Genomic DNA, 14,609 nt, shown 5'->3' on the forward strand with positions numbered 1-14,609 from the left:
TCACTTCCCGATAGTTTTTTACCCTTTTGTATACCAATTTCACCATTCCCCTGCTAAATTTCTATACCCTCATACTGCGTCGTCCACCATGCTTTTTCTCCTTCTTTGTTCCCCTTCTCAATTTATTTTTTATCTCTGTGTATTCATTTTGCCAAAATCTGTGTTAACATTCTTCCATTTCCTTTTTCTAATCAATCTTCTCAACACCGCCAAACGTGTTCAATGTTTTCCTTGTTTTTTCACATTAGCATTTCCTATAATTTCTTTAGCAGCCTATGATATCCATTTTTGGTATATTTCAATATTTTCATGATAGTGCTCCGATGTTTTTCCTTACTCATGATTTTCTCCAAAGCCTGCTGATACACCTCCTTGTCATACCAGTTCATGTTTTTAAATTCCAGTTCTGAACCCGCCGCTCCTGCTTTATCTGTGTGAATCCGACCCTGTATTTTATCAGGAAAAAATTGTAAACAGAATCCACATCCGCTTCCGGTAAATGGTGCGAGTTGGTCACACTGATCCTAATTCTTTCGCAACCACAAAATAGTTTAACTGATATCTTGTGAGTCACTAGCAATTTTCATGCATACCTACAGCTTTTTTGGTCTCCAAAACAAGTTTTGTGATGACCAACTCGTGTGCAGATTTAAATTACTTTTACAGATTTTATTTGTCATGAAACTTTTGCGTCTTCATCTCTGATTAATTTTAGGCTCAATTACTGAGTAAGTTAGAAAACTTTGTTTTGCAGGGGCTCTGAGATGATATTAAGTTCATATTAAACAATAGCTTAAAATGAGGATTAAATTTATTATATCGATAATTTGTTTTTTTTGCATTATTTTATTTTTTTAATTTAATTATTTTAGCTTTTGGCCGTCGGCTTGTTTTTTTAGGGAAAAATGCACCAATTTATCGAACTTCCATTCAAGCATCAATTAAATCTCAGAATATGTTTTCATCAAAATCATTTTCGATGAAACGAAAAAATTTACCAATCACTGGTTGTGTAGCAATAGGCATTCCTTTCACTCCATTGATGCTCCTGTTTTCATGGACAATTTTGAACAGGAAGTTTTTTATTGAAAGATAAAAGGGATACACTGTGTGTTAAGGAGGCTCCGAAATTTAGCCGATATTCTCTCTGAGTAAAGTTGCAATTTGTCGTTTGAGTGTCACCCTTACATGGTGGATTTCAAGATTTCGCAGAGAAATAGCACTCTTCCGTTTTTCGTCTTAGGGAAGGACAAGTTGACTTATCAAACCCTTCATGCTACCTCCAGACGCCAAGTGTCAAAGAAATACGCAGAATTTTATTCCCTTAAGCATGTACTAATCTGCATACCGATGACGACGGAAAATCGGGAGGTCCTCATAATCAGGCGAAAAGCAAACACGGCTATCCGGTTCATCTGATAGGCATAATATGCAGAGTAAAACTTAAAGAGAAGCAAAAAGACAAATTTACGGCTGCTACTGTTACGAAACAGTATGAATGAAGGAATTGTCATGCTCGGGTGATATTTCCCTCAACAATATTAGAAATTTTTAATATTTCAGACTAGCATGTTACAATAAACGCATTGTATAAAACAGCATAGGTTAAAAGGCCAATGGTTTTTACACTCTAAAATTGTTGTTTTGAAATGTATATTAGCGGATGACTCCGTAAAAAATTACTGTTGCCGCATCACCCACAGTTTCCTTGGAATTCGTCAGAGGCATAAACAGCCTAAGTGTTAAAAGTTGGCCTTAACCTCGTGGACTATGGCGCACGACTACGAATGCCTGTGACATTGTATGTACGGTATTTCGTAATAACATACTGTTCCTGCAAAGCCCCCAAAATTTCAGAGTGTAGAGCCCCAAATTTCAGAGTGAAACGCCCCCAAAATTTCAATAGCTCAACTGGCTAAAGCACTCGACCGGACATTGAGTTCGACCCTTTCGAATCCTAGTCAAGGCGAATGATTTTTACATATTGAAATGGTTCAATTGACATCAAAGTTTATTTAAATAGACAAAAGTTGGTAACTCGACAAAAGTCGAGGAACCAAATGGAAGTGCAGGAACTACCCAGCGATACATAAGGGACTTGTTTGAAGAAAGAATACGTATATCAGCGCCGTAAGGCCTTCATCCACCCAAATCCCGCGGCACAACTCTGATATTTCTCCGCCGCTGCAATTCCTTCATCTGAAAAAGCCAATCGCCTACTGCGCTATAACGTTCTCTAAACTCTAAACCTACTTCTTCGCAACCTAAAGGGCACCCCCAGAGCAAACATTAAGTATGTTTGCTAATACATATATATCAACATACATATCCTTTCCTACCCCTTTTTCTTATATCTATTTCTATATCCACATAGAAATAGATACAAGACATCTGCGATGCTTTATGCAACCAAATACCCCAATTCTATGGCCAAGAGATGGCGTTAAGGAGCAGTTTCACCCACCAAAGGAGAAATAGACAACACACAAGAGGAAAAGAAAATAGTTTAGCAATCATACAACATCATAAAGGATAGGAACACTGCGTTTCATGACACGATAAGCCAGATGAAGAGGCAAACCACTAACTAAACTCCTTTCCTCTTGTGTGTTGTCTATTTCTCCGTTGGTGGGATTCCGCCTTCACCACCTCTTCTGTGTTCGTCCTTAATATGTGTTCCTATCTATATATCTATTTCTATGTGAATGAGTATTTGTTCGCCGTTTGGCGGGATCTCGTGTTTGAATGTGTGTGTGTGTGTATATATAAATGTGTATATCTATATATATATATATATATATAAAATATATATATATTATATATATATATTATATATATATATATATATATATATGTATATATATATATATATATATATATATATATATATATATATAATATATATATATAATATATATATATAATATATATATAATAATATATATATATATATTATCTTCGAAATGGAGCGCTCTTCGGCGACGCAAAAATATATAAAAACACAGATGTAGATTTTTAGAATATAGAGACACAAAGAAAGGACACTCGCAATTTGTTATTTGACGTTTCGACAGCACGGCTGTCGTCTTCAGAAAAAAAAAAATATATATATATATATATATATATATATATATATATATATATACATATATACATATATATTTTTTTATATATATATTTATATATATTAATTTATTAGTAAATCAGTATATAAGCTATATCCAAATTATTCAAACTTGGAATGGCAAAGCTTTCATTTGCCATTTATCATTAAAAATGAGATTTTTTAATAAGATTATTATAGCTCTTTTACAATAATTTCAATATTAACTACGCAAGGGCGAAATTAAGCGATTCTCAGTACTCCGCTTTTCATAAAAAAGTAGCCACCAATTGATCAAGCTTCGATCATGAAAAGTGCCGAAGTGAGGTCGAAGTGCCGAATTTCGACGTTGAATTTTGTAAGCATAATTGTTGAAGAAATCCAATTGAAAAGAAATTCATCTGTTTAAGTGTCCTTACAATCACTCTGAGAAGATACTTCGAAAACAGAAGCGATAATTCTTTATTTCTTTTCCAAATGCAGCTACATATATCTTTTAAACAATTATCATTTAAATTAATGAACGTACAAAATATTGTCTGTCATCTCATACCAAAACCCAAATGGATAATGGTAAAAAAAATGTCAAATGTTACACAACGATCAAGGGAATATCACCTACAATTAATACGATGATAAAATTTTCATCGTAAAACCTTAACTTATACAGTAGATTTCTGCCCATTCTCAAAACTATTCTTTCTTGTGTGAAAAATACAAGCAAATATCTGAAGAAGACCGTGACGGCATTTGAATAAAAAATTTCGTGAGAAAATTCGGCTGAAGTGCCACCACCAACTTATGTAAAAATTATAATTTACAATTTTAATTTGCTACATACAAATGAAAAAACTCGCCCATTGAGAATTTTCGTCCATCTTGATACAAAGCTTCTGTTAATGTTTTAAATGTGACCATCCCATTTCGACATACTATAGGAGGAGATAAAAATTTTGTCGTAACATGTCTGTCAACAGGCCTCTGATAGCGCATATATACAGATTTCATGCATTCGCCTTTCTATTCCTTAAAATAAAAAAAAAATCTGGCGCGTGTACAGAGAGGCGCGTGTCTCCCAATGTCAAAGGCCAACTCGCCGATTGAAAATTTTTGCTGGGATGCAGAATAGATATCGCTCGTCTCTCGGTTGGAGCAAGGTATATAAGAATGTTCACGGAGGCTGGACGTCACTTCGGGACAAGATGTGGTCTCCTCTGATCATCTTCCTCGTTGGTGAGTATCGAATATTCGCACTCGATAGCCTGGAAACCAACACTATGTCAAGTTTAAAAAACTTTGCACTCTCATTAATCATGAAATTGATAAGCAATAATTTGATATGCATATTTGCAGTGCAACGAATTCTGCATTGATCATTGTATTGAGTGTCAGGTCCTATTTAAGTTTGTGTGAAGTAAATTAACTCAAATAAGAACGATTGATAATTCTCCATGTTCGAAAGAAAGCGAATGAGAAATTTGTGCTATCGCGTTAGTTACCCAGGAAGTGAAATTATAAAAATGCAAACCAAATGATGGAACGAAAAGACTCAGTTAAATTATCATTGCTATTGAATCACCCGATGAGTCCCTGTAGCTAATCCCTTAAGGTGCACTTGTGCACTGGGATCAGAAAAATTGTTGGTAACCTAAGTTACCGTACGGTGTCACTCATGTTTAAATGAAAATGAAAATGAGAAATTAAATTACATTGGTTAGAAGCTAAAACCACATATTTCTTTTTCCGTTGCAGTTGGGCTGTCAACGGCCGAAAATGGTGAGTAATTACTCCAATCTGAATTTACCGTTTCTTTTTTTGGGCGCAATTTAGATTTGCGAATATTCGAGTGCATTGTCCTGGGGTAATACTCTACGTGCTCTCTCCCCGCAGCCTGGAAACCTGGGTATGAGTACAAGTACCAGATCAAGGGCAGGACACTTGCTGCCCTTCATCAGGTGGCCGACAAATACGTCGGCGTGATGAGTCGGGCGACTCTCACTCTCCAGCCCCAGAGTTCTAGTGCCGTCGTCGCCAGGGTGAGTATGCACGTCTCGGAAAAAAGACGGGTCTCGAAAATTACCACCCCTTGACACCGGGGCATAATACAAGCCGTCTTTCCCCACAGATCTCAGATGCCCAGTACTCTCCGGTGCAAGCCTCGCTTCCCGGAGGATGGGCGTCTAGGATCCCGGAGAAGGAGCTCAACTACAGGTCGCTCCCGCTCTCCAGCAAGCCGTTCCAGATTAAGTTCAAGAACGGAGTTGTAAGTAACGGTCGTTCCGTACCATCTCCCGACGCAATGCGACACTCTCTTACGCACATCCCATCCTCCCGCTTTCACAGGTGGATGGGCTGGTGGTGAGCAAAGATCTGTCCAACCCAGAGGTGAACCTCATCAAGAGTGTGGTGAGTCAACTGCAGGTCGACACCCGCGGTGAGAACGAAATCAAGTGGCCGCATGGAAGTCAGGCACCCAAGAGGCCCAGCGAAAGCGTTTTCCGCGCCATGGAGGTGAGTAGGTCGTCCTTTGGGAAACCACGATACTCCTGGACACGAGCATATAACGATATGATTCTTTTCGCTTCAGGACACCGTGACCGGTGAGTGCGAGGTCATGTACGACATCTCTCCTCTGCCCTTGTACGCCACGCAAGTCACTCCGGAACTCGTGCCCATGCCCGAGCTCCGCGGAGACGGCCGATTCTACGACATCGTTAAGACGAAAAACTTCAGTAATTGCGACAAGAGGGTCGCTTACCACTACGGTTTCACCGGCCTTACCGATTGGGAACCAGCCGACAACCAGATGGGACATTTCTTTTCCGTGAGTATCAAACCGCGTCTGTCGGGAGGTCACCTCACCGATGAGTCTTGCAATCTTAACTAAGTAAAGCTTCCTTTTACAGCGCTCGGCCGTCAGCAGAATTGTGGTATCCGGATCTCTGAAAGAGTACACCATCCAGTCTTCCGTTTCGTGGAACAAGGTCGTCCTCAGCCCGGCCATGTACAACGCCCAAAAAGGCATGGTGGCCAGTCGCATGAATGTAACCCTGGTTTCTAGGCGGTCGAGCTCCGGATCCCCTCCATCCGTGCCCAATCCTCACAACGTCAAGGATTTGGTCTACGACTACAATGACCCATTCTCTTCTGATCATGGCTCCGGATCCAGCAGTGGATCTGGAAGGAGCTACGGAAAGGGATATGGAAAAGGAAGTGGCAGAAATTCCACCGATTCATCGAGCGAGAGCAACTCCAGTAGCGATAACGACAGTTCGGACAGTCAGAGTAACAGCCAAGAGAGCGGCAGCAGCAGCAGTGACAGCACCGAAGAAGTCGACAGGCCCGGACAGAAGCGCCAGATCCCTAACCGATTTCGTCGATCCGCATCCCAAAAGAACAAGAACGCCAGCAGCGGGAGCAGCAGCAGCAGCAGCGAGGACGACAGCGACGACAGCGTGAGCAATGGACAGGGTAGCAGCAGCAGTGAGAGCGACAGCGACAGCGAGAACAGCAGCAGCGGCTCAAGCAGCAGCGGTAGCAGCAGCAGTTCCGAGAGCAGCAACTCAAGCTCCGAGAGCAACAGCTCTGACAGCGGCAGCAGTGGTTCGAGCGACAGTTCCAGCTCCAGCAGCGACGAAGGTAGCTCCAGCAGCGGCTCCAGCAGCTCCAGTTCTAGCTCCAGCTCCAGCGAAGAGCATAATCCGAGACCCGGAATGAACAAGGCTCCTAAGATCCCGCTTCTCCCCTACTTCGTCGGGTATCAAGGAAGTGCAATCCCGACCTCAAAAGACATCGAACCCGTCTCCGCAGTCAAGAAGCTCTGCTCTCAGATCGCATCCGAGCTCCAGACTCCTAGCAGCATTCCTCAGAAGGCTACTCTTTCCAAGTTCGCCATCGTCGTCCGCCTCGTCCGCACAATGAGTGTCGAGCAGCTCCAGAAGGCAACTTCTCAGATCTACGCGCCCATCAAGTCCTCCGGAGAAAATCCATGGTGAGTCGTCACGCAGCCGTGATCGCCAATCCCCACCTGCTCGTGTTTACCGGAGAAGCTAGCATAGCTTTTTCACTCGCTTCATTGGTGCATTCCCGCGTCATTCATATATAGTCCGTCGTGTGTGAATTCGTCCCTTGTTCGAGGCTGCAGCAATCTAACCGGTAACCGTTTCTGAACACAGGACCGTTTTCCGTGATGCAGCCGCCGCCGCCGCGACCGGACCCTGCCTCACCACCATCAAGGATTGGATCAAATCCAAGAAGATCACCTATGAGGAGGCCGCAGAGATCATCGCCACTGTTGCCACCAGCACCAGGACCCCAACTGCAGAATTCCTCCACACTCTCTTCGTGAGTTTTCAATGCACATGATCAACACCCTCCCGAGTGCCCTGGGGCCAGTGCTTCTAATCGTTCATTTCATCTTATAGGCCCTGGCCACGAGCCCCGAAGTCACCAAGCAGGCTTTCTTGAATTCCACCGCCATTCTTTCCTTCGCCAACCTCGCACGCAAGGCTCAGGTGAACAACGCCACGGCTCACAACCTCTTCCCCGTGCACGCTTTCGGGCGACTCTCTCCCATCAACCCCAAGGCCATCACCGAAAAGTACATTCCGTACATGGCTAAGCAGCTTCGCTCCGCCGTCAAGGATGGAGACAGCCACAAAATCCAGGTGTACATCCGAGCCCTGGGAAATCTCGGCCACCCCAAGATCCTCAGCGTCTTTGAGCCATACCTCGAAGGCCAAGAGTCCATGTCTACGTTCCAGAGGACTCTAATGGTCACCTCACTCAACAAGCTTGCCAAGGTATTCCCTCAGGTCGCTCGCCGAGTACTTTTCAACGTATACCAAAACCTAGGAGAAGCCCACGAAGTGCGTTGCGCCGCCGTCATCGTCCTCATGAGGACCGCCCCTCCCGCCTTCATGCTCCAGAGGATGGCCGAATTCACCAACCGGGATATTAGCCTCCAGGTCACCTCCGTGGTTAAATCTGCCATCCAATCCGCCTCGGTTCTCCAAGGCCCTCATCACCACGAATTGTAAGTTTACATATCGCTGCGGGTTATGCGATCTCCAGGATGTGTCAGGTACAGCGTGTTCTCTGGATTTCAGTAAAATGAACGCCCAGGCTGCCGTCAACCTGCTCAATCCCAAGCCCCTCGGAATGCACTACTCCCACCAATACCTCCGGAGCTACATGGTAAAGGAATTGGGACTGGCATACAGAACAGAACTCAGTTGGATTGGAAGCTCCGACGGACTCACTCCATCCAGCATGTTCTTCTCCAACCGCTACAACATCGGCGGGTGGAAATTGCAGACCATGACCGTAAGTCAAACATCAAAACGTCTACGCCATCGAGACCTCATCCCTCAGAGGATTTTGCGTAATCGAACGTTTCCCCTTTACAGCTGAGTGCGATGACTTCCAGTTTCAACGACCTCGCCGATGCCATCAGCGACCAGTTCGAAGACTCCGACTCGTCCAGCAGTGGAAAGCACTCCGGAAAGTCGGGCAGCAGCGGAAAGGCGTCGTCCGGCAGCGGAAGCGGCAGCCACAGCCCATTCACCACGGAGAAGATCGCAGAGATGCTCAATATCGAGCAGACCGATTACCAACAGCCCGAAGGAAACCTCCTCGTTCGCTACATGGGAGCCACCAGGTTTTTCACCTACGACAATGACACCATCAACAGCCTCCCATCCCGTAAGTATTCCGAATGGCGGATCCCTAGAGCGCCTTCCTTTTGTCATCGTCTCAAATAACCTCCTCTTTCACCAGTTTTGAAATCCGCCGCCTCCAGCCTTCGCTCCGGACACCGCTTTAACTACAACAAGCTGTACAACCAGTTCGCCATGACCTTGGCGTTCCCCACTGAAACTGGTCTACCGTTCGTCTACTCCATCAAAGTACCTACCTACATTTCCCTCAGGGGCGAAGTCCAAGCCAAGACTCACCCTGACATGGCCAGTGGCTCCCGAGGATCCGTCAGGTGCCCCGAGACCGTCAACTCCACCGCCAGCCTTCATTTGGTGTAAGTCTCATTCTTCGGATTGAGTGTCAGCTTATCTTCTACGAATGGCCGGAAGGATTCGAACGGGCACTAATTACACTCTTCTTCGCCAACAGGTACTCCACGCGCATGACCGCCAAGATCAGCTTCGTTGCTCCTCTGACGCACACTCGCTACATCGCCGGTCTTGAGAAGAACATCCAGATCAACTTGCCGATCAAGGCCTCTTTCGACTACGACAGCGAGAACTCCCAGGCCTCGGTCACCCTCAAGCCGCTCACCACCAGTCGCGACTCCCAAATCTTCCACTATAGCAACATCCCGTACACGGCTAAGCACAACATTCTCGACCTCACCCCTGTCAGCCAGGGAAGCTCGTACAAGACCATCCACGTGCGCGAGCCTATGCAAGTAAGGACCGGTGATCTGTCAGGTCAAGTGTCTCCAAATCATTACTACTCACGCTGTTTCTCACAACCCTCTTTTCGTCAATAACAGTTCGAGTCCACCGTCGGCAAGGACAGCACTGGATTCGCTTTCCGCGTCAAGTACACCACGGAGCAGACCTATTTGGACTGGGAATGGCTCTTCGAAAAGGCTCAACGCCACGACGCCATGTCTTTCTTGCTCTACCCGTGGGCCGAACGGACCATCAAGTACAACAACATCAACGTCATCTTCGACCCTCAGAGGAGCAGTAGCAAATCCGTCACCCTCACCGCCTCCTACGGTAAGTTTCCCTTGTTTTATCGATGCGTCTTCCTTCAGACGCATTAACCCTCGCTCAGCGCGCCTTTCCTCTCGTTTTCGGTCGCAACCCTCAAGCTATTTCCTAACCTTCCACAGATGACGACTCCGATGACTCCTCGTCCTCCTCATCCGGTTACGATTCCAACGAATCGGATTCGCAATCCAACGAGAGTCACAGCCCCAAGGGCAAGTCATCCAGCGGAAAGGGAATGAAGTCGTCGTACAGCGGTAGCGGAGCCGGATCGCTCAGCAGCGGAATGGCAAACCCGTCCACCTCCAAGCCAATCAGCGGAAAGAGGCAGCAGGAATTCCTCATGAGGGTCTCTTCTGGAATCCGAAGTATGACGGTGTTCATCGAATCTCTCGATTTGGGTACATGACTTCCTCACGTTCTTACGGCATAATGTATTTCCGCAATTTCAGATAGTACCGCACGCGTCATCGACATCGCCATTGAATTCGATGGCAGCAAAAACATAGCCTACGTGGCCACCGCAGCTTGTGCCTCCAGTGAGGTTGACGATACCACGCGGAACCTCTTCTATTTCTACAAGTCTCCGACATACGGCAACTCCAAATCTTACGAGGTAATTTCCTCCTCGCGCAATTGACTCCTCCGGTGGCTTGTCTCCTTCGCTCACACTCATCATTCTCCATTTCCTCAGGTATGCGCCGCCGCTAAAGGGAAGTGGCCCAACGTCCCACTCATGAGCTTCGCAAAGGCTCTCAGAAGCAACCCCACCTCATACGTCAACGCTGAGATCAGTTTCGGCGAAAAGTGTGGATCCGGGGCATCGCAAATCAGCATCTCGGTGAGCTTCGTCACGTACTCATTTATATTTTTACCTTATCGAAGCAAGACAAGTCGTAAAAATTGAAATATTTCCTCTTCTCAGGCCAAGGCTGAACAGAGCCAGGAACGGAAAGAGTATATCCGACACCTGCCAATGGCCCAAAAATGCTTGGCCCAGGCTCAGTCCGGAATCTACCTCGAGCCCGCATGCCGCAACCTCACAGCACAGGCTGAGTTCTTGGATAGTTGCAGCGTCAACATCCACACTGAGAAGGTTGGCTCTCGTCCACTTCAATTAATTCCCCTTCAAACTAACAAGCTATCCTGATAACAATTGGGCTCTCAATCTCTTTCCAGCTTCCACCCGCCTTCAAAAACATCACCTATAAGGCATACTCCTTGGCAAGATATTTCGGCTATCCGTACCTCGATGAGAACACCGTCAACGTGCACAACAAAGAAGGAAAATACTCTTTCGAGATGAACTTTGAGCCTGACTTGAAGGCCGTCAACGTTTCCGTTTCTGCCCCAACACTCGAAGCCGACTTCAACCTTGTGCGCGTCAACCAATGGGTGAGACCTCTGGTCGTAAAGCATCCCAACTGGCCCGCCACCGACCGATTCCTCACCACCGCCCTCCACGGACAGTGGTCCGGTAAGTTGAAACTTTGAAGAAACCTCTATTCATTTCTTTCGTCGGCAACTTTGAAGCATCTGTTTATTCCTCTCCTCTCCTCTCTTGGCCTCAGCCCCTTGCGGCTTGAATCGCGTGTCCGTCACAACCTTCGACAACAAGACCTACCCCATTAACCTCGGGAAATGCTGGCACGTCATGATGACCCCTCAACCAGAAGAAGAAGGAGATTCCTCCAGCTCCAGCAGCAGCTCCGATCCCACCGACGAGGTCACCATCCTCGCCCGAGATTACAGCTCCCACCAGAAGGTGCGACCACCAACCCACTTCTCTCACTCTCTCGTTACAACGTTCGATTGCCTCCGAAAGAAACCCGCCTCATTCATGCACTCATTCCCTTCTTTAGGAACTGAAGGTAATCCTTGGAGATGACGTCTTTGATTTGAAACCCTCCGGATCCTCCCAATCAAAACACTCTTCCGAGAGCGGAGACGCTGACGGAACCGTGTACTTCAACCAGAAGCAGCGCAGCGTATCCCAGCGAAAGATTAACCAGGTCACCGACTCCGACGGCGAAATTCTCGCTTTCTGGTACGCCATCCCGAGTGGAGAGGTGATCTTGGAGGCTCCACAGCACGAATTGTCCATCATTTACAACGGAGAAGCCGCTTGGATCGAGGTACGAAATCCATTTTCGGGACTCGCTCGCTTTTCAGTTCTCTCAGTCCAACTTACTTTCCTTTCCTACATTCGTCCGGCATTCCGCTCACCTGTGTGATGATTCGCAGGCTGGCTCCACCTACCGCGGCGACGTAATCGGTCTTTGCGGAACGTACGACAGCGAACCCGCCACTGACTTCACCTCCCCGAAGAACTGCATCCTTGCGGAGCCCAAGATGTTCGCAGCATCCTACGCCGTTCCCGACCAATCCTGCCAGGGAGGAGCCAAGGAGATGCAGCGCCGAGCTGCCTCTGCCCCATGCTTCGAGCAGACCGTCACTCCTCATGACGTTATCAGTGAAGACGACCACAATGCCGGATATTCTTCTTCCCGATCCTCCAAATCCTCCTCCAAGGGGTCCCAATCCCGCTCCACCAAGACTTCCGGCTCCAACTCCGGCTGCACCCATCACCGAACGAAGATCATCGAGCAGGGTAGTCAGACGTGTTTCTCCATGCGGCCGTTGCCTACCTGTGCGCAGAACTGCCGTGCCAGCGGGAAGGTCGAAAAGAGCGTAAGTTTCCCGGTCTTTCCTTCCGTCCACCTGGAAGCACCCTATCGAACGGCCCGATTTTATCCGTCCATTCTCTTTACAGGTGCCGGTCCACTGTGTGGCCAACTCCTCTGCCAGTCGTCACTTCGTGGAGATGGTAAAGAAGGGAGCCAACCCTGACTTCAGCCGCAAGGAAACCACCAAGACTATCAAGATCAGCGTTCCCGAGTCTTGTACTTCCAACTGAATCCGAAAGGATTTATTTGCCTGAATTAATTTTCCGTTTTTTTTGAGCATCCCAAAAATGTAAAAAAATAATAATAAAATCCAGGTTTTCAAACCGTTTTTGATCATACTCTTTTTGAACCTTTTTCTTTATACTAGTGTGTACATAAGTTTTTCGGATTTTTGCAAGAAGCGGTTGCATTGAGCATGATTTGAAATAAATCGATTAGGTGTGCGAGACAGCAATGTGTAAGCGAGAAACTGCTTTTATCGAATTCAGTTTTCATAATATTTCCTCCATGCAAGCATTATTTTAAAAAAACTAAACAGATTAATTCGAATTTTCTCAAAGAAATTTCTTCGTATTTCCTATGAAAATTTGCATTGGTTTTATCCCTTTCTCCCTATTAAATTTACTTGAAACTTTTTAGACGTTAGTTTATAGTTTCTCTCATGGTGTGGCATCTGGGTACGGAATTGGATTTCGGAAATACAGGAGAGCATAAGGTCATTCCGTTCACTTTAAAATTCAGGGAATATTAAATGTGTAATCAAGTCAGTAAAAATTTATATTTTGTTCTCAAATGATATCACCTCCGTTTTAATCATTTTCACCAAAATTTACCAAACCGAGATTTCATTATATCTTTCACTCCACATTTTTCTTTATATGGAAGCGTTGGTATATTTTTTCAATATACAAAATACATATATTATGTATGTCAGTTTCCCGAAAAGTAGTTTGTTCCACACCATAAAATCTTAATTAGAGAGAAGAAGCCAAAAGCCTGAAGATGGTTCGAAAAGTTGCATAGAACTTGTTAAGGGGAATGATATTTTATCTAATTTGATTTCTGGGCATATTAATAACTTGTAATCCATATATATCAATATAAAGTCTCCTTAGTACCTGATACTCCATGATGGAGATATTTAAACGCTAAGTACAGCAATAAATATATTTTTATGAAGGGACAATTATGGTTTCGTAATAAATCCATTCCGTAACACAAGTCAATTATTTTTTCTGCGGGACTTTTATTTATTTTTAAATGATATATATATATATATATATATATATATATATATATATATATATATACATATATATACCCATGTATTATAATATTATAAATATATATAAGCATATATATATATCATGTACATACATTGGCTCTTTGTATTAATCGATGTTAGAAAACTTCCATCTTTGCTTCCTAACAAAAGTAAATTATGTGAAAGGGAGATGCTATTACTCAAAACATATGTATATATATATATATATATATATATATATATATAAATATATATATATATATAAATATATATATATATATATATATATATATATATATATATATATATATATATATATATATATATATATATATATATATAGAGAGAGAGAGAGAGAGAGAGAGAGAGAGGGAGAGAGAGAGAGAGAGAGAGTGTGCTGCTATTTTTGGAGTGTCTTCTGAAAAGTTAATTTGAATGATGCAATTAAAGGAGCTTCCCTCAAGGCTGGACCGATTTTCTTCCAACCGCGGCAAGAAGTAATAGTAAATGAGTATTTAACAGGAGCCAACGGGAAATGGAGGATGAGGCATGCAGTGATGCATGCATAAGGCATGCATCACGAAGGAGAAGCAAGAAGGACGATGGATGAGAGAAGAAAAATGCTGTATTTAACTCAGAAAAGAGGAGAGTAGAAGGAGGAACAAGTACCTATATAATTAACTGAGGCGGGTAACAAATAGTGAAATTGCAGGTTGGTGGAAAACGCATTGCTAGAATGTAGAAAGTCATCGGAGAGATGGTGAAATTGGGGCCACTTACAGCAAGGTTCGGAGAGGAAGTCAGAGGGAATAGTTGTTGCAAAC

General features: G+C 44.5%; 1 protein-coding gene across 1 annotated transcript; it reads left to right on the plus strand.

Moving 5' to 3' along the window:
- Nucleotides 1-4,281: 4,281 nt before the first annotated feature.
- On the plus strand, nucleotides 4,282-12,859 carry LOC139686044 (vitellogenin-1-like). The gene is made up of 23 exons (XM_071583139.1): nucleotides 4,282-4,336; nucleotides 4,856-4,879; nucleotides 4,994-5,139; nucleotides 5,229-5,366; nucleotides 5,447-5,614; nucleotides 5,691-5,927; nucleotides 6,010-7,094; nucleotides 7,279-7,447; nucleotides 7,528-8,138; nucleotides 8,212-8,428; nucleotides 8,512-8,806; nucleotides 8,882-9,134; nucleotides 9,230-9,524; nucleotides 9,612-9,843; nucleotides 9,960-10,202; nucleotides 10,287-10,450; nucleotides 10,529-10,675; nucleotides 10,760-10,930; nucleotides 11,014-11,311; nucleotides 11,406-11,599; nucleotides 11,697-11,969; nucleotides 12,079-12,525; nucleotides 12,608-12,859. The coding sequence occupies exons 1-23, from the start codon at nucleotides 4,306-4,308 to the stop codon at nucleotides 12,749-12,751; spliced, it is 5,982 nt and encodes a 1,993-aa protein (XP_071439240.1). The 5' UTR covers nucleotides 4,282-4,305; the 3' UTR covers nucleotides 12,752-12,859.
- The last annotated feature ends 1,750 nt before the right edge of the window (nucleotides 12,860-14,609 follow it).

The sequence above is a fragment of the Hetaerina americana genome, unplaced genomic scaffold (genome assembly GCF_022747635.1).
Source record: "Hetaerina americana unplaced genomic scaffold, ioHetAmer1.1.p SCAF_13, whole genome shotgun sequence".
Taxonomy (NCBI): Eukaryota; Metazoa; Arthropoda; class Insecta; order Odonata; family Calopterygidae; genus Hetaerina; species Hetaerina americana.